Source organism: Marmota flaviventris, chromosome 8 (assembly GCF_047511675.1).
Source record: "Marmota flaviventris isolate mMarFla1 chromosome 8, mMarFla1.hap1, whole genome shotgun sequence".
Classification (NCBI taxonomy): Eukaryota; Metazoa; Chordata; class Mammalia; order Rodentia; family Sciuridae; genus Marmota; species Marmota flaviventris.
This window is the reverse complement of record NC_092505.1, coordinates 41869906-41890822: the sequence shown is the minus strand read 5'-3', so window position 1 is coordinate 41890822 and position 20917 is coordinate 41869906. Positions and strand designations below refer to the sequence as shown.

The following is a 20917-nucleotide window of genomic DNA, read 5'->3' as shown; positions in this document are numbered from 1 at the left end:
CCCATGACAGAGTTTATTGTGCAAAAGACAAAACAGAAAGGAAACAAAGCAGCATGAAATATATCAAGAGTTGCAATGGTGTGAAATGAGTCTGTAAATCCTAAAGTTTACTGAATTAAGCATATAGGGGAACATTGAAGAATTTTGTGACCCTGTTTTCAGTAATTGGTCTGAAAGATGATAGTATCTTAGGGAAAATCAGGAAAAAAACTGGCTTCTTTGATAAGAAGAAATGAAGCAAACTAGAATTGTTCTATTCTTAAAGCACCGCTTCAAGAAATGCCACCATATTTAACATGATGAAGAACAAGTAAAAACAGCAAGAAGGTGACAGATTTTTTGATTTGCATAGAAAAGGTCACAGTGAATTAAAAGAAAGCTACCATTAGAATCATACACCTGTCTTTTTGAGTAGACTGTATAATTTCAGGGAAACTTATGAATGACATCTGGGAAGTTTCCATGAAGAAAAAAAAAAGTAAAGTTTGGAAAAGAAGTGATGAAGAAAACAGGAAAAATTTGAGATTCTCTGGCTTGAAGAGAATGTTTTCTAACTCAGTTGCCTTGGGATCTCCTGACATTGACCTACACAGAGCTCTTCTTGGAGCCTGTTGGACAAGGGTTGTTAACTATATTGGCATCAGATTTGCCATTTTAGGCCGGGAGCCATTTTATCTAGAGGCTCCGAAGTTTCGATTCTAAGGCAATGCTGCTTAACTTCCCATAAGAATATGTGCCTGCTAAATGATCAGCCCCACCCCGGTTTACAACACAACTCCCAAGCAGCTTATGAAATTCCTCTGTGAGCTATAAAGCTGGTCTGTGAGGGCTAACACACTGCTGCTCTCCTCAAAGGGACAGCCTTGTCGGTTTGCCTCATGCTACTGACAATAAATCTCTTGCAGGAGATTCCAGTGTGTGGTGTGATCTCTGGACTTTGCATGGACTCTGTGGGTGTCCTTTCAATCTACACTGAGGGCTGCCCTAGGAAAAACAAGTTTAAAGCACAGCCCAAGGATTTGATTTGCACATCTTAAGTCCTCAATGTTGCTGAAAGCTTGGTCCTTGTCCCTAATGCCAATCCAATAACGAGGACACAGTTTTGAGAAAAAGGAAAAATGTTTATTGCTTTGCTAGCAAAGGAGAAACACAGGGGACTCCTGCCTGAAAGGCTGTGATTCTGCCCATCTGTAGGAACAGGGGGCTTTTAAAGAGGTGACTCAAAGGCTACATTCCACATGTTCTCTGTTGAAGCTGTAATTTCACTTGTTAATTTGGGAGATATCAGTTATTTCTGTATCTTCTGGTACCATCCCCAAAGTCTTCATTGGTTTTTCCTATCCAGAGAAGATAAATCTGCTTAAAATTGGGAAGAATGGTAATCCTGTTCCTCAAAGTAGGGATAGGGAGAGATTAGGGAGGAGCAGGGAGAGAGGAAGAAAAAGAAATAGTCCATTATAAAAATAAACTGTAGGTCTGGGGCTGGGGCTCAGTGCTAGTGCACTTGCCTAGCATGTGTGAGGCACTGGGTTCAATTCTCAGCACCACATATAAATAAATAAAATAAATGTCTATCAACAACTAAAAAAAATTAATAAAATAAAAGTAAACTGCAGTGGCAGAGCAGCAAGGGCTATATTCAAAGCATAAAGTGGACCACTGTTACATTTGTTCTTTGAAACAGAATAAGCATGCTTGGAACTTGATTGTCACTGGAAGAACGGCAGTGGTACTCTCTTTTTCATGAAATTAAAGCCAGAAGAAATCAGTACAGATGAAGAGCTTTTCATTCTGTTTGTGGGTGGCTCACATTCCCCTGCTTTGCTGTCCTAGAGATCCTTTTAGCACCCAGGTTTCCATCTTCCATTTATGTCACCTCAGTGCCCCTAACCTGGTTAGGCTGATTTACTTAACCTTCACCTAAAATGACTGTGTACATGGGACACTTGACCCCTGACATCACTCACCTACTCCACACCCCCTCTGCACTGCAGGAGAGGATCTGGAAGCCTGCTTTCAAGGCACTTCCAGAAAAGTGCCCTAATGTTACCGCTGTTGACCGGTGACGAGTTCTTGCTTCCCCAATGTTGAAGAATAACACCAAAGAAGCACGCCGAGGCAAGGTCAGAGTAGAAATTAAAAGTTTATTAAAGGACAGCAGAAAAGACTTCTCCCGGAGGAAGAAGGGGACCCAAGAGGTGGAATCCGTGGAAGGGATGTTGTCTCCCCTTTTTATAGTTCTTTCAGTGATGGAATGTAGGTGGGAAGGCCCGAGGGGTGGGACACAGGTGGGCCAAAGAAGTAATCTGGTCAGGAAGGACTTCTGAGTCAGCACCTTTTTGCTGGGGGCTGTTCATTAACATTTCTTTGAGGTGGACTTTGGCCTAGGGCCTTTTCGGGACTTCATTAACATTCCATGAGTTGTCCTGCGTTTCCCGGAATCATTGCCAGCATGGCCTCCATTTTAGATTTCACTCGGCATTAGACCCGATTTACCTAACTACACTGACTACCTAACTTTAAATCTGGCTTCACTAAGACTGCTTTTCTAGCAGGACCCTTGGAAAATCACTGAATTGTCTCTGTAGTCAAGAAAACCCATTTGTAGCTCTCTGAAGAACTCACGGGACCCAGGAATGGAGGTTTTTGTTGTAGAGGTGGCATCTACCAACACATGAAGGACAGGGAAGACCCAGGAATTATTGCCACCAAGACTGATTTGATGAACCCTTTTCCAAAGTTGCAAGTACGCAAATGCTTTGTCATTGTCTCCTTACTGGCCCTGTGCTTAAGGCCACAACCCCTACTTCAGAATATGCACATCTGATGACATCTTACAACTGGTAAAGAACTGCCAGGACAGATCTTTAGTGATGCAAACCCAGATAAACTTCTGTAACGCCCTTGACCTTTTCCATACTGAGGCTGCCAAGATGACCCTGAACACAGCAGGTTGCTAGCACCGCCACTCCTGACACCCAGTGTTGTCACCTGTGAGGTGAGATTTAAACTGTCGCTATTGCTTAGTGTCATTGATACCAGACTGACTCAGACCCTCAACAGAGCACTTGTTTCACCATTGCTTCTTGGGACTAGAAGAGCAATTACCTCTCAGCTCTGATTCCTTTTCAGCTTACATAGTAGGAGCCAGGGCTCCCAACCACATAAAATATATTCTACAAACCAAGGAAGGGTGGAGAGTCTTGGTAGCCAATAACTATTGGAATACTATACCATTTGTCCTGTGTAACTTTCATTAGACCTATTTAACATCAATTTAATTGATACAGAACTTTTTTTCCCCTATCTACTCAACTACATGTATGTTTGGTGACTATTTTGTAAATCAACTCCAGTCCTGGTGTGTGGTAGGTACAAGATAGATAGTAGTTCTGCTGCCACTTCTATCAATTTATCCAACAGTCACCATCTTCTATATTTCTATAGAGATTTGTAGGTTGTAAAGTGCTTCTATAGTTATTTAGAGACTATTAAGAGAATAGAATATATGATTTTCACATAATACTCAGAATTACTGAGATAAGCATAATTATTCCTATTGATCAGTGAAGAAATTGTGTTCCTGGTGCACATCCTCCTGGTCACAAAAACAGGAACTGTGGAGCTGCACCCTGAATCCAAGCTCTCTGGCTACATCTGCATGATGTTTCAACTCCAGCCATCAAGGGTCCTTGTTCTCTTCTCTTAATAGCAGATGTTTATATCTGGGGAAGACAGCAGGGCTCTCACTTTAATCTCACATCACTCTTTGATTTGCTTTGTTTTAGGGAGACACATTTTGGCGGATGAAGCACTTAAGCTGGGCATTCTGGATGAAGTTGTGGATTCAGATCCAGTAGAAGCAGCAATCAAATTTGCCCTGAGAATTTTAGGTAAGAAGATAAAGATGATAACTGCACAAGATTGGAAACAAGCTAATGTCCATTTTAATAAGACACTCCTTAAATACCTTAGGGGTCACCCATGTGATAGAGGATGATAAAACTTAAAAATAAATGTACTAACATGGCATAAATTCCACAAAATATTGTATTATTAATGATATAACATCAGTTGTGGTAGTTTGCCAATAATCAGGGGTGATGGTATAGAAAGTATATATGGGGAGAATGGACAGATGTCACTTTTGGCCTATGCACAAAATATATATGCTAGAATCTCACAAGAAATGGAGTAGTTGCCTCTGGGAGAGGTTCTGGTCAGCCAGCAGAAGCAGTTTAAAGGAGACTTTTTACAGTTCGCCCTTTTGTGCCATTGGAATTTTTAAAACCAGAAGTGGGTTTTCAGTGAAGAAATAGAATTAAAGCTGAAATAAATAGAGGAGCACACTTCAGCCAGTAGAAGACATGCTCCCTAACTCTCCACGGTAAAGCCCTGGCCTCTGAAACTCCTGTTTCAGCAGGGCAAGTTCCATCCCTTAGGCCTTCTTGCTTTACACACTCAGGAGTGTGGAAGGGAACTCTAAGAGCTACTTTCATGGCAATCTCCTTTGCTTGCTCATTTGCTTGATTTTTTTAACTGTTCCTTTTCAGTCTGTGGAGGTTGTGAGCTCTAAATGAGCAAGGAGCAGGGTGGGGGAAAAATCCCAAAATAAATAATTGGGAGAAGTGTTGGGCCACAGGCAGGACGGAGTATGTGCTGGTCTCCCGCTTGGTGGCAGCAAAGGCTCAGGGTAATTCCAGAGCTTCCCTGGGAAACAGTTATTGTTTTGCTGACCCAGGCCAACACTCTCTTGAAGTCTTGTTTTCTTTTGAGTGTGGCTCCAGCCAGTTACTGTTCCAATGCAATGGTTAAGGCTTGCAATGGGGGAGGCCAGGGACTGTGGGGAGAGAATACTGGTAGCTCCTACAGAGTTGGCAAGTTCCCACCCAAATGGAGGTGGACTGCCTGCTATCCTCTGCCTCCAGGCTGTCTTTACTGGGTCTGCCCCACAGAGCTTCCTGAGGGGGCTGCTTGTTTTGTTAGAAGTCATTTGGTTGACTCAGAGCAAAGGCTGTGTACAATTGGGGGTCCTTATATTATTCTTTGCACTGGGGCTCAAGGTATACCCAGGTCAACATTTACTCCCGGGGTTTTAGTTTATAAACACCTCAGCTGTTTTCCTGAATTTCTCTAAATTCTGATTTGAGAATTAAATTTCTTCAAGAAATAAATGAAAATCATGGCCTAGTGTACTTATAAAATGGTGTAATTTTCCTTTCTTACTCTGTTTTAAAGTTAATTTTAAGTGTTAAATTAAAAATTCAAATGACATGTAACATTTCTGTTTTATCCACTTGAATTGAACCTTACATCATTTGTCCACTTGGTGGCATCCTAACATTGAGGTTCATGTGCTTTAAAACTTGGTAATTTCACCAATAGTTCTGGCTTTGAACAATTACATGTAACTATTTTAAATTATAACTATGAGGACAATATACACATAAAGTCAAGTGCTTGTGATCCAGAAATGTTTTAAGATATTAATGTACATGGCTGCATAATTGCTCAGTGGTAGAGCAAGGCCTACCCCTGGGTTCAAGGTTTAGCCACACAAAAAAACAAAGCAAAATAAAAACTATCTTTATCTATCTATCTATCTAAACTCATATATATCTTATAATTATACTTACATAGAATATGTATGAATACACACAAGAACTGAAAGGAAATAGGCACGAAGTAAAGATATTTTGTCCCACAATTTCTTAAACATTTAGTCTTTGCTTGTTTTGATTTTTTATAAGCCTGCAGTATGATAATTTTCTCAAGCATTACAAAATTATTTTTGGTTCTGTTTCTGTTTTTTTCAGCTTCACATATTCATTTATTTATTTTGCAGATCTAATTTGGCTTCTTTTGTGACTCTAGAATCAAGTAGTATTTTTAGACCACACACAGCTCAGAATGCCCCCTCAGCTTCACTGAGGTGTAATTTTCACACAATAAATTCATCCAAGCCAAGTATAGAGTGGTGAGTGTTGGTGACAGTGCATAGTCATGATCCCACTGCCACACCAAAGTGCAGCTCTGTCACCCAAGAAAGCATTCTCAAGACACTTTCTGGTAGGTCCCCTTGTCTTTCACTTGGCCACAGGCCACCAGTGACCTGCCTCCTGTCACTGTAGTATTATGTTTTTTAGAATTTCATGTAGATAGAATCCTGCATACAGAAGGTGTCTTTGTGTCTGGATTTTTTCATGTAGTACATTGCTTTTGAGTTCATATGTTTTTGTATCTTGAGTTAAGTTACACTGGATTACTGAAAAATTTCCATAATGTGGGTAAACTCCAATTTTTTATCTATTCATCAGCTGATGAACATTTAATTTGTTTCCACTCCAGAACTTGATAGGTCTTTGTAAGTGTATATTATCATGTCTCATGGGTAAATTAATAAGAGTAGGATTACCAGGTTGTAAAGTAAGTGCATACTTAACTGTGAAATGCTTTCTAAACTTGATTAATGAACGAATCATTAAAAGTCACTAAATTTTGCAAAGCAAATAAGAAAAGATAGAAAAATAATGGGGCGAGATTAAGTTTAAATACGTGCTCATTGTACTGATTGTAATACATCCGATTAAGAGGGCAATTAGGCACTCAGGTATTGAGGTTTTAAAGTATTCATATATTTGCCAGGCATGCCATTGCTAGCCTGTAATTCCAGAGGCTTGGGAGACCCAGGCAGGAGGATAGCAAGTTCAAAACCAGCCTCTGCAACATAGCAAGTCCCTAAAGCAACTTAGTGAGACTCTCTCTAAATAAAAAATAGAAAAGGACTTGGGATGTGGCTCAGTGGTTAAGCGCCTCTGAGTTCAATCCCCAATACCAAAAAATAAAAAGAGGGGCTGGGGTTGTGGCTCAGTGGTGGAACGCTTGCCTCGTATGCATGAGGCACTGGGTTCGACCCTCAGCCCCACATAAAATAAATAAAAGTTAAAAAAAATAAAAAATAAAATAAAATAAAATAAATTACTCATGTCTTTGACTTAGTGTTTCTATTCTTGGTAATTTACTATAGAGAAATTATAACAGAAGTACAAAGATTTGAGCATAGTATTGATCACTGAATCTTTGTCAATATAAAATATTGGAAACAACTTTTATCTTAATTTTGTAGGATTAGTTACCTAATTAATGATGGAAATCAAAGAAGCAACTCCATTTAACCATTGGAACTTCGATTTTTGAAGAAAAATGAAAAACTTGCAAATACAGATACATATTATATATATGTGTGTGTGTGTATGTGTGTGTGTGTATACATATACATATATATATATATATATATATATATATATATATATATATTTTTTTTTTTTTTTTTTTTTTTTCTCCCCCTTTTTTGGTACCAGGGATTGAACCCAAGGGTGCTCAACTACTGAGCCAGATTCCCAGCCCTTTTTATTTTTTTATTTTGAGACAGGGTTTCACTAAGTTGCTTAGGGCCTCTTAAGTTGTTGAAGCTGGCTTTTAACTTGTGATCCTTTTGCCTCAGGCTCCCAAGCCTCTAGGATCACAGGCATGCACCTCAGAGCCCTGCTACACATAATATTAAGAAAAAAACCCAGAAAGGAAATTTCACAAATATCACTGGTTCATATACTTATTTGCATAAGGAAAACTCTTATCAGAAGATATACTAGTTTTTTAAACAGAAGTTTTACTGGAGTGGTAGGTAACTGAGATTCTTGATTAAAAAAAATCTATGTATCTATCTATATTTGTGTATGTGTGTGTATGTGTGTATCTTTTCCCAGTATCTGAGTCATTAAATTTACTGAAAGAAAAAATGGAGGTCCCACCAATGTGGAAGGGGTGCAGTCTCATAGAGAAGACTCAGTACTGGATGATAGAAGACCTGGATTCAGATCTCAGCCTGAGTCATGTGGACCACAATAGATCTCTTCTTTGGGGTCTTATTTTCATTATTCATAAAAGGAAAGTGCTCCTCAAAATTAATTAGTTTCAAACTATATTGCAAGAATGCAAAGGCTACAAGCGAGTTCTCAGTGTTGGTTCTTTTTTTTAAAATTTTATTTTATTGGTTCTTCTTAGTTATACATGACAGTAGAATCCATTTTGATAAAATCGTACAAGCATAGGATAAATTTTATTCTAAATAAGACCCCATTCTTTTGGGTGGGCAGGATGGTGAGTGTTTGGTTCTTAACTACAACTTAAGTGGCTGTCCTGCATCTCTTTTGGGGTTTAGTAATTAAAATCCCTTGGGAAACTCTAGTATGCTTACTGATTACTTTTATTTTTTAATGAGTACCAGTGTTTGAAATTCTGTGATATCTTGGTGCTGCTTTGTCATACATAAATGCTAGGGACAGAAGGTAGAGAAATGGGGCTGATCAACAAAGGACTGACTCAGGGAATCTTATCTACACTTGCTGCTTGTTAGTTCACAAAATGTTTAGCTGTGTTGATTTTTTCCCTTTTATTTGTCTTTGTTCACTCTCTCTCTCTCAATGCTTTCCTCTTTTTTGTTGTTGTTGTTTAATTTTCCTTTGTTTGCTTTTAAAGGTAGCTATAGGAATGTGGTTATATTTGACAAAACAAAATTGGTATAAACTTGATAGGGAGGATCCACAAAATACTAATGCACTAATTAATATTAAATACATATAAATTTATTATAAATGAATACATGCATGTGTGTTAATCTGTTTTTCAATAAAGCTAATGCAATTGTCTTCACATGGAGCAATGGTTCTCTAATTTTACTGTGAATCAGAATCTCTTGATTGGCTTAAAACATAGATTGCAGGGATCCACTCATTATTTTCTGATTCACTACATATAGGGTAAGGACCAAAAGTTTACATCTCTATCAAGTGCCTATGTGATGATAATGCTACCTTCTGGGGACCACTCTTTGAGAACCATTGAGGAAGGGAGGGTAAAAATGGAGACAACATTTTCTGGGATTTACTTTTTCTACATGGCTTGTAAATACTGCTTAAGGTCTTAAACACATCAGTAAGTCAGTTATGAAAAGTGTGGTTAAAAAGCCATGTGACTTTTGAGGTATGTGAATGATATCACAATTTAAATAATGGATGTAAATGTTTTACATTCCCATTTTTCATTTGAAAAAAAATTGTATTAATTCAGCCTGTTCCCCTTCTCACTGCTCAAATGTTCAGTTAATAAATAAATAAATAAATAAATAAACAAATTAAAAGACACAAAAGGAAAAGATTAGGAAGACTTATTTAATTTCCACATCCTATAGGAAAGGAGAGAGGGAAGGGGATTCCCAGTGGTCAATATTCTAGTCAATACTTTTGGAAACAGTTACGGGTAAGACAGGACTATAGAAGGTTACATATCTACAGATATGATTTGGGAAGTCGCTGCAGATTTCTCTACAAACTTTACAACATATTCCGGAGAGTTGGCTGTTTTAGCTAATTAGCTTTACACATCTTAATTTTCTTGTTATATGAAGCCCCTTAGTCTATAGCAGTGCAATAGATTTAGTGGAGGAATGCAGGATTCCTGAGCCAGACCTGCTTGCTTTGGCTCACCTGGAAAGGGGAGGGTCCTGTGAGAGGCCATCGGTTTGCACTTGCATGTGGCCAGCAGCTGGCTTGTCCCAGAACTGAGTGAAAATTCCTAGTCCCCATGTGTGCATTTCTGGCGTGAAGCTGCAAGTGAGAGCAAAGACTAACACCCTGTGGCTCTGTGCCCCCCTTTCCAGCAGGGATGGGCCCAGGGCACATCCACCTGGGAGCCTCAAGTCAGTGCTTTCTCTTTGTCTATTTGGCTATGGCTGTGCTGAGCTATTGGCCGTTTGAATAATTCAAATTCTGCCCAAAGAACTTCGTGTATTTGTTCATTTGGATTTGTAGCTTTTAAAAAACCTTGGGGCTGGGGATGTGGCTCAAGCCGTAGCACACTCGCCTGGCATGCACAGGGCGCTGGGTTCGATCCTCAGCACCACATGATAATAAAAATAAAGATGTTGTGTCCACTGAAAACTAAAAAAAAAAAAAAAAAAAAAAAATTCTCTCTCTCTCTTTAAAAAAACAAAACAACAACAAAAAACCTTAGTGGTTTCCTGGGCCTTCTCCTTCATTTTACCTTTTGCTCTTTGTAATTTCTTTTTACTCTCTGTGAACATTTATATAAACAACTTTCAAAATACAGAGTGACCTTGTTTCACACTGGAGGCCTGAGCACATGTCCACATTGAGCCTCCTCTTGACCACTTACTGTGGGTGATCTCCCTGAAGCCTGTGACTGTGCAGTTGTTTCATCCTTTGTAGAGCCTCAAGGTGCACAGAGGCTACTGCTTATCACAGCTAGGGAGAAGACAGACGGTCCTGTGTGTCTGAGGAAGGGAATTCTGTGAACTGCATACTGAGTTGCTCTTTAGCTTAGGCAGAGAGAATCTGTTCCTGTCAGGTTAGCAGAAGGGTGAAGGAGAAATAATCAACTTCTTTTCTTTTTTCATAAGTACAGTTTTGTACATTGTTTTATCAAAATTTGAGTATACTTCATCTTCATCTTTATGATCCCGAATAGAATGAAGTCAAAATTCATGTGAATGGGCCAATGAAGAGTTCAGTTATGAGTATACCCGAATCACTACATAGTGCCTCTCTTCAGCTTTCCCTGGGCAAGTACTGCTGACCTGCCCATACTAGGCTCTTATTCTGTAGGTACTGTTGAGTGACTCATTTACAACTGTATCATAACTTTATTTAACAACTTAGTAAGATCAAAATTGATAGTTCTCACCATGGTACATGGAGAACAAAACTAAACCATACACAGTGGATAAAGAGAAAGTATTCCACTCGACACTGCTCTGAGTGATATTAAGATTACCAAGTGTAGAAGAAATACTTTCCAAACAACTGTCCCTATAGATGTAAAGGGGAAGTTCTGCCTGTGTTCTTTGCTAATAACCCAACAGTGGAAGAAAACAGCATCCTTCAACTCCAGCCACAGAAAGAGAGAGACAGGAGACGAGGCAGGGAAAAGCTGGCTGACTACGCCCTGACCAAACCTGTCCCATGGATGTGCTTCATCTGGCTCTAGGCTGTCCTGGACAGGTGCCTGGGAGAGCTCCCAGGATGCCCACACACAGCCTGAGAGGTTCTGAGGATCCCAGGATAACAGGATGATGTGGGTCAGAAATAATTGCTTCATTCCATTAAGCAGGCTTTTCTTTTCTGGTTGGTTTGCTCATTTTCTCCCTTTTATTCTTTCCAATTACTGGCCTCAGACAAACTTGCCAGACCCTGCGGCTGTCCCAGAGACAGTGGCTGACACACCCCCTGCTCTTGGACCTTTTGGAGGTATAGCTCAAAACAACTGTAAAAAACTCTTTTAAAAATCATCCTGCTTAGGCTGGGGTTGTGGCTGCATGGTAGAGTGCTTGTGTGAGGCACTGGGTTCAATCCTCAGCACCACATAAAAATATAAATAAATAAAGTTATTTTAAAAAGTCATTAATTGTTTTTAAAAAAATTGCCCGGTTCAGGCCCCACCCTTAAGGATTCTTAACTAAATCTGTGGTGGGCCCTGGGTGGGCATCTTAAACTCTTGAAAGAAATCTGATATGACTGTGCTGTTGAGAGGCAGCCCCAGGCATGGTGGGAGCAGCAGCAGTGTGGCAGGACAGAGCTCCAGCTCTGGGACATCCAGATCCATCTGCCCTGTTCCATGGTGTGGGTTAAGCCAGCAGTAGGTTCAGGTCACAATGCAGACAGCTGCGCCTCTTTCCTTATCCACTTGCCCTCTACATACATGTCCTCCCGCTCCTGCTCTCCCCACTGTCCACTCTTGCCTCCCTTCTAGGTCACCAATGAATGGAGCCAGCAGTGGACTGTAGCTTGTCCCATCCTTCTCTGCTGAGCTTGCCTCTCCTCACATTGAGGACTGAATAGTTGAGCAAGTAATCTGTGGGTCTCTTGAGTACGGTTCACATTTCTCCAAAGCAACAGGGTCAGCAGGGCTCTCATGGTAATAACCACTGTCTTTGCTCCTCTCCTGAGTGCTGCTCTAACCAGGTGGGACATCATTCATTTAGAAAAGCATTCTTCTCAACTCTGCAAGTAGTCAAGTATTAGGAACAGGCTTGCCTCATAGCTTACAACAAGGGGATGAGATTTCATAATGCCCCCTGTGCACATGATGACATCCAGACTATGATCCCTGGGACATAGGCTCCACACTAGTGCCAGAGTCAGAGGTCTTTCTGTAATGGAGCTGCTTTATAAGCTTGGTATGAATCCTGTGTACATAACTAAGACATACATTTTTCATACAATGATTTACTCTTGAAATAGTAGCACTGATAGAAAATAGTGTCTGTAATAGCTGGACATTTGGCATCTACAATTTGTCACATATTTACTCTTTTATACAAATGTTAGCAAAACTTGAGCACATACATAACCATGAGAGTATGATATCCAAATAGCTAATAAGCATGTGATAAAGGCTCAACATCACCATGAAGGGAAACGTACGTTAAAATTACAGTGAATGTGTAGACAGCCTCAAATAATAGGGCGTCATTTCTGAGGCTGGGTTACCAACAGGCTCTGGCTGTAGTCTTGCCCATCTCTTGCTTACTCACTTGCTCACACTGACAGAAGCCAGTGACAGGATGTGAGCGGCCCTGTGGAGAAGCCATGTGGCAAAGAATTGAGGGTGACCTCAGCCCATAGTGAGGGAGGAACTGAGGCTGTTGGTCCAAAAGCACAAAAGGGACTGAATCCAACTAACAACCCCTTGAGTGAGTCTGGAAGCAGGTCCTCCCCCAGTTATCCCTGAGATGACAATAGCTAGAAGCCAAATCTGGATCACAGCTTTGTATGAAATATGTGCTATAGATAGCTGATACAGAATCACTGGAATGAGTGTAGTAAAAATGACATCAATACCAAGTGTTATTTGGTATTAATATTTGGTAATAATATGGAGTAACTAGAATCCTTCTCCCATATGAAATCCACAGCATTGCCAGCAGGTCCAGACCATCACATGATATACCTCTGATCCTTTCTGGTTATTGAATTTCTCCCAGGTGATTATATTGGGCCACACAAATAATAGAAGGTTACCTCCCATCTCAGTCTTTAATCTTAATTACATGTATAAATCCATTTGCCAGATTAGTTGATTTGTTCATAGTTTCTGGGGATTGACATCTAGAGGATGACACTTTCTGCCCACTACTCTAATATTTTCTCCTATGGATTTTCATGTCATTTTATTAATGATGTCCTTTGTAATATAAAAGTCTTTCATTTTAATTTGTTCAATTTATTAATTACTTTTCCTTTATGGATTATGCTTTTGATGTTATATAAGATATCACTTAGCCTAAGAACATAAAAATGTTCCTATTTTCTTCTAGAAATTCTTACAGTACCCACCCCCTGACCTTTTTATTAATACCAGGATTGAACCCAGGGTAACCACTGAGCCACATCTCTACCCTTTTTTATCTTTTACTTAGAGAGGGTCTCGCTAAATTGCTCAGAGCATTGCTAAGCTGCTGAGGCAAGCTTTGAACTCACAATCCTCCTGCCTCAGCCCCCAAAGCTCAGTTTTTATTCTTCAATGGATTTATGATTCATTGATAGATTGTGCTAGGTAAGGATCTATGCATTATTTAATTTAATTAATTAATCAATTTTGAATTGGGTATTCAGTTCTCCCAGCACTATTTGATTAATTTTTTTCTATGTGTTGAAAATCAAATAGCCAATCTTGAAAGATTTATAATGAACTTTCAGTTCTCTTCCAACCATATTACAATGTCTTCTATCATGGGTAATCGAAAGGTTTCATATTTTTAAGAATAGTGTTCAGATTATTTCAGATCTCAAATAGTAATTCTGAACTTTTTTCTATAACTAAAAATAATAGGGGTTAAAAGAATATAACTTTTATGCATTCATTTGGTAACTTAAAATCCTTTGATTCTCTTAGATTCTCTTATAGGACAAGTTACAAAAATGTCAGAAATATGGTATTGGTGTTCCATTAAATATCTTGATGAACAGTATGTACTTCTGTACTTTGAATCTGAACCAGGTGTTGTTGTTGCTGCTGCTACTGTTATTATATAATCAATTTCCTTTGTTTAAGTAACATTCTCAAATCTCTGATCATGCTTATTCTTTTCAGATCAATCTCTAGAATCCCGCAGAATCTTGAACAAGCCAGTGCCAAGCTTGCCCAACATGGACACCATTTTCAGGGAAGCCTTTGCAAAGATGCAGAAGCAGTACCCTGGGTGCCTGGCTCCGGAGACTTGTGTCCGTGCAGTCCAGGCCTCTGTGAAGTATCCCTATGAAGTGGGCATCAAGGAGGAAGCGGAGCTGTTTATGTACCTTCAGGGATCAGGGCAGGCTAGAGCCCTGCAATATGCTTTCTTTGCTGAAAAGAATGCAAGTAAATGGTCCACTCCCTCTGGGGCCTCATGGAAAACAGCATCAGCACGACCCATCTCCTCCGTTGGTGTCCTTGGTAAGCACGTGGGGGCGGTTCATGGGCTTCTCCAAATGTGTGCATGTCAAGAGCTAACATTTATTCCAGGACACCAGGTCCCAGGTTCTATGCTGAACCCCATTACTCCTGTTAGCTCCAGTAATTGTCACCCAAGTCCTCGAACTGCCTTCGTCTTATGTGTGAGGCCTAGAGATGCTAACCTTTTCCAGAGTGAGCTAAACTCTAGTGGTGTGAGGGCCTGACCTTGGCTGTCTGTCTCCAGACTGTGGGCACTATTTACTCCTCTCTAACCCTTCTCTGTATGAATCTCTCACTCCAGGATTTCCAAACTGTGATTGATATTTGTAGCACATTTCAAGCATGGCATTTCACTCTTGCAGATAAGTATTTGGGATCAATTTTCTTGTCTTTGTGGTCCCTGGATGCATTCACACCTCCTACCTCAAAACCACCATCACTTTGTGATGTAGTCTTCCACTGCTCTCTTGTGCCCACTAGAAAGCTCTGACATCTGTCTGGGTTGGATGTAGTTTGGAAAGTTTGCCAGGGGTAAGGTCTTACTGGACCCACATTGCCTCCGGGCACTTCTGCCCCAAAGTGGGATAATACAAGATACTACCCGATTCCTGATATGCTCTGTGAATCAGAACGATATGGGCAACAAGGCAGGGTAGGGCTGGTATCAATATGGCACATTGCCATAGAAACTGTGGTCCAATAAGCTAGTTTCGAATTCCCTATCCATTGAATCATTCATTTTCTCCTTCACTGTCTCTGCAGGCTTGGGAACCATGGGCCGAAGCATTGTCATTACTTTTCTAAGGGCGAAAATTCCTGTGGTTGCTGTAGAAGTAGACCAAAAGCAGCTCAAAACTGCAAAGAAGATAATAACTTCCAGCTTGGAAAAGGCAGCATCCGAAATGCCACAGAATGACCAGCCTTGGTCAGGACCAAAACTCAGGTTCAGTTCATCTATGAAGGAGCTTGCTAGCGTAGACTTAGTTGTCGAAGCAGTATTTGAGGATATGAAGCTGAAGAAACGAGTCTTTGCTGAACTGTCAGCTGTGTGCAAGCCAGAAGCATTTTTGTGCACCAATACTTCAGCCCTGGACGTGGATGAATTTGCTTCTTCCACGGATCGGCCGCATTTGGTCATTGGCATGCACTTCTTCACACCAGCTCATGTAAAGAAGTTGTTAGAGATTATTCCTAGCCGACATTCTTCCCCCACCACCATTGCCACTGTTATGAACTTAGCCAAAAAGATTAAGAAGATTGGCGTAGTCGTAGGCAACTGCCATGGCTTTGTTGGTAATCGAATGCTAGTCCCTTATTTTGACCAGACATATTTCTTGTTAGAAGAAGGTAGCAAGCCAGAGGAGATAGATCAGGTGCTGGAGGAGTTTGGTTTTAAAATGGGACCCTTTCGAGGGTCTGACCTTGCTGGGTTGGATGTGGGTTGGAAAGTTCGCCAGGATCAAGGTCTTACTGGACCCACATTGCCTCCTGGTACTCCTGTCCGAAAGCGGGGTACTAGAAGATACTGCCCGATTCCTGATATGCTCTGTGAATCAGGACGCTATGGGCAGAAGACAGGGCGGGGGTGGTTTCAGTATGACAAGCCATTGGGAAGGATTCACAAACCTGATCCCTGGCTTTCCAAATTTCTGTCCCAGTACAGAGAAACCCATCATATTGAACCCCGTGTCATTAGCAAGGATGAGATCCTTGAGCGCTGCTTGTATGCACTCATCAATGAAGGGTTCCGTATTTTGGGAGAAGGGATGGCTGCTGGCCCAGAGCACATTGATACCATCTACTTGAATGGGTGTAGCTGGCCAAGGCACAAGGGTGGGCCCATGTTCTATGCTTCCACAATTGGGTTGCCCACAGTTCTGGAGACGTTGCAGAAGTACTACAGGCAGAATCCTGATATTCCCCACCTGGAGCCCAGTGACTACCTAAAAAAGCTGGCTTCCCAGGGAAACCCTCCTCTGAAAGAATGGCAAAGCTTGGCAGGGCCCCCCAGCAGTAAATTGTGACTCAGTCTTCCATGCTGTGCCTCCCATGCTGGCATCGGGTAAAACTCACTGGATTTCAATAAAGTTAATTCCAAGAATCCAGAGTAAGAGTACTCTGAAATGCAAAGCAAAGGAAGAAATTGGTTACTTAAACCTTCCTTTTGGTGTTTTTTCTTCTTGATTCTAATGAAGGAAATCTTTATGAAAGTGCTTTCTATGCCTCTGAATGTGTTCCTTTCAGATAAATTTAGTGAATGAAGTTGTGTAAATATAATTCTACAATAGCTGATGAGAGAGCCTTAGGAATACGTTGAGGTTCCCAAGTGCTTTGATTGTTGGAGCAATGTTCAACATTTAATAAAATATAAATGCAGCTAAGTTCATAAACTTCTTTTGTCTTGGGCTGGGGATATAGCTCAGTTGGTAGAGTGCTTGCCTCACATGCACAAGGCCCTGGGTTCAATCCCCAGCATCACACATACAAAAAAAAATTTCTTTTGTCTTTTTAACCTCACATACGTATTCTTGATTGCAAATCCTATAGGTCATACATGCCCACACAGTCACTGAGCACCCCCTGAGTTTCTTGCTCCACTTGAAAGCACATGGCAGACCTAGAGCCCAGAGGGTATTAAACTAGTATAGAAGCCTGCGTTGCTGTTGGGTCCATACTTTCAGAGATGGAGATCATTGGCAGGGTAGAGTCTGCAGTGAGGGTCTCTATGGGCGGGGGGTATGGAACACTGCCTAAGGACAAGCAGATTAGTAGCAAGAAAGAAGGCCCATCAGAGTTGGAAATTGGTGAGCTCCAAGTATTTGAGACCCAAACAGGGCACTCCAGGGCAGCTTGGCAAGTCATGCTCATGAGATCAGTTCTGTCCAAGGCTCAGTCTCCTGTGCTTGCTGCTTGCAAGCGGCTCAGTGATATTTGTTGTTTATTCCCCAGGACACAGAACATCTGTAACATGGTCTTTATGGTCTTTTCTATTCAAGGAGAAGTAATAGAAAGACTAAGTTGTTCCCTTAGTTTAAGAAGGGATCTTAGTGAACATCTAACGTTCAAGGATTTCTTAATTTAAAAAAAAAATTTTTTTGTAGTTGTAGATGGACAGAATGCCTTTATTTGTATATTTTTTTAATGTGGTACTAAGGATCAAACCCAGTGCCTCACACATGCTAGGCAAGCACTCTGCCACTGAGCTCCAGCTCCAGCTCCAAGGATTTCTTAGTTCTTAAGCAGTGTAACAATGCCAGTTTCCCTGTCAAGACAAGGACCTATGAATATGCATTTGGAAATGGTTGAAAAATCTAAAATTATGGCAAAGTAGATCATGTTTAGTTTTGTTATTGCTATTAATATCCTTCTCTTTTTGACTTTCTGACTTGTGTTGTTCAAAGTTAAGCACTATGCAACAGAAAAACTTGTCAGAATTACACAGACAAAAACTCGAAACAGCCCAAATGTCCACTAACCAAATGTCAACTAACAAATGTGGTCTGTTCATACAGTCAGCTATTACTCACAAAAAGAAATGAAGTCCTGGGCTGGGGTTGTGGCTCAGAGGTAGAACATTCGCCTAGCATGTGTGAGGCACTGGGTTCGATCCTCAGAACAACATTAAAATAAAATAAAGATATTGTGTCCACTTACAACTAAAAAATAAATGTTTTTTAAAAAAGAAAGAAATGAAATCCAGATATCTGCTACAGCATGAGGAACCTTGAATATACCAGGCTGAGTGAAAGAAGGCAGTCACAAAAGACCATATGTTATATAGACATTAAAGGGAATGTCCAGGGTAAACAAATAGAGACAGAAATAGAGGTTTCCCAAGACTGGAATTTTTGTTTAGTAGATAATGGGGATTGACTGCTAATGGGTACATAATTTCCTTTGGGTTTTATGAAAATGTTCTAAAGTGATTGAATTGTGATGGCGGTGGTATAAATCTGAATAAACTAAAAAATTGTTGAGTTGTGTAATTTATAGGGATGAATTATTGGATATGTGAATTATATCTCAATAAAGTTATTAATAAATGGTGGGAAATGTGTCCTTCAGTGTGGTATAAATGAAATGTTTTTACCACAGTTTCACCTGTGACCCTGAATAAAATCATCAAAAATCCTAATGGAGCCACATGTGGTGGAGTGAGCCTATATCACCCTCTATCCAGGAGGCTGAGGTGGAGAATCACTTGATCCCAGGAGAAGCCTAGACAATTTAGCAAGACTCTTGGCTCAAACAAAAAAGTCCTGATAGAGAAATCTTGAATGAACTGAGAACAAGTTTTCCATTAAAAAAAAAAAAATCCAGGGCTTGGGTTGTGGCTCAGTGACAGAGCACTTGCCTTGCACATGTGAGGCACTGGGTTCGATCCTCAGCACCACATAAAAATAAACAAGATAAAGATATTGTGTCCATGTAAAACTAAAAAATATTTTTTAAAAAATCCAAGAGCTTTTCTTTAATTGTGGTTTAATTGAGACTAATTTTTGAGTCATATACTACTAGATTTTATATAGTTCACTTTTTGAAATTAAAGATATCATGGGAAAAGTTCTTGAAAATAGTAACTATCTCCAAGGTGATTTGTTTTCAAATTAATGTAGAAAAAGAATCACATTAATATATTTTTTTGGAAGAAAAATCACCTTATTCTAATTAACTCACTAAGAATAACATCAAAACAGCTGGTTAAGGAGGCCACACAATCGCCCAGCCCCAAATTCAGTATCAACTCAGTGAACTCAGTTAAAACATCCTTCTATTGCCATTGGGAAACATGAAGCTACTAAGAGAGATTTAACTTATGGTTTTACATTTTATACTTTCGCTATCAATTACATTTTTATGCTAAAGTAACTTGGTTATCAAAGCCGATTTTCTACTTCTTCAATTTGAACTCCGCCCCCGGCCCCCACCGCCATACCAGGGATTGAACACAGGGAAGCTTAACCACTTAGTCACTTCCATCTCAGCCCTTTTTATTTTTTATTTTGAAATGAGGTCTCATTAAGTTGCTGAGGCTGGCCTTGAACTTGGAGCCCCTTGCCTCAGCCTTCCAAATAACTGGGATTACAGGCATGTGCCATCACGCCTGGCAATTTGAACTTCTTGATTAGACGAACCATTTGAAATTCTGCACTGTTTTAGCACCTCACTGAAACCCTCACAGAGCTTAACATCACCCTGGTTCTGGGCAAACATCAAAAAAAATGTTTTACCTCATAAAAGCGAGGGCCACCAAGCAACTGCTACTGTGTGGGCTGGGTTCCCTGAGACTCCTGGTAATTTCAGGCGTTGAGGGCCTAGCATTACTTCCACCACTGAAGCCCCAGTGATGGCATGCCCAGTGTGTGCTCAAGAGCAGAGCCCACTGCCACACCAGCTGCAGTGATTGCCCTCAGGCCACCAGACCTGGCCACCGGGATACAGCATCTGGTGAGCCAACTGCAAGTCGTGGGGGCGGTTGCTGGTGGCTGAGCTACTGGTGCTGGCCAGGGAGCAACTCTCAGCTCAGGGTCCTGGCTGGCTCAAGGGCCACAAGAAATATGACTTCGGCTCCCACACTGCTTCCACGCTGCTTCTGAAGTGTGCTGTGACTGAGCATCTGGAAGTGTGAAACTACAAAAAGCCCGTGACTTCTACCAAGAAGGAGAACAGAAGACAGGCACGTTAACTTTTCTCCTACAACCCTGAATGAATTTTGTTTTGAGTTCTTAAAACTTCCTCCCTGCGCTAGCTTCTAGTTTGAAGTTTTGAAACTAGAGGGACTATGAGTAGATTTTATGATTAAGTTTGTATATGTGCAGTACTTGGAAGAGGTCCCATATTTTATTTCATATCTCAAAAGGGCCTAGGACCCACTAAAACTTAAGGATCAATACTTTATATCAACAATGGGGAAAACAAGGATGGGCTCATGTATTCTTATTTTATAATCAAAGGAAGCAAAACTGATTCTAATTTGTCTGGTGTTACCTATAATTGTATTAATAAGATGAAGCTTTTAAGGATATTCTGTCCTGTCGTTGAAAGTGCACTTGCTTAAAAAGCTGATTTTGCTGTTGTTAATTTTTAAGCTACCCATCTTTATGGGGAAAAAAACCTTCCAAATCCCATTTTTTAAATGTGTTTTAATGGTAATTGATTCTGCAGAGGACTTTATATTGGTAACATCCTTGTACTTTTTTTGTATGACTCTAGCTTTAAAGATGAGACTAATGATACATCTCAAATCAATAAAGCTAATTGGCTGCTATAGTTGCTAGTAGTCATTCATTTCCAGTGGGAACAGGTGTCCATGAAAGGATAAAGTGGAATCTACACTTTTTAGGATATAAACCTGAAATTTGTAGGTCTTACACTTGCCTTTAAAATAGGCAGTTAGAAATCAGAA

At 40.3% G+C, this 20917-nt stretch overlaps 1 protein-coding gene across 1 annotated transcript in view; it reads left to right on the top strand.

Annotated features, from left to right (window-relative positions):
• The window catches only part of LOC114105187 (peroxisomal bifunctional enzyme-like), a 31724-nt gene extending 13160 nt beyond the window's left edge, over window positions 1–18564 (top strand). The window contains exons 5-7 of the mRNA XM_027951566.2: window positions 3789–3893; window positions 14170–14511; window positions 15274–18564. Of these exons, the coding sequence (XP_027807367.2) occupies window positions 3789–3893; window positions 14170–14511; window positions 15274–16535 (1709 nt within the window). The 3' untranslated portion in view covers window positions 16536–18564. The remainder of the gene's footprint in view (window positions 1–3788; window positions 3894–14169; window positions 14512–15273) is intronic.
• The last annotated feature ends 2353 nt before the right edge of the window (window positions 18565–20917 follow it).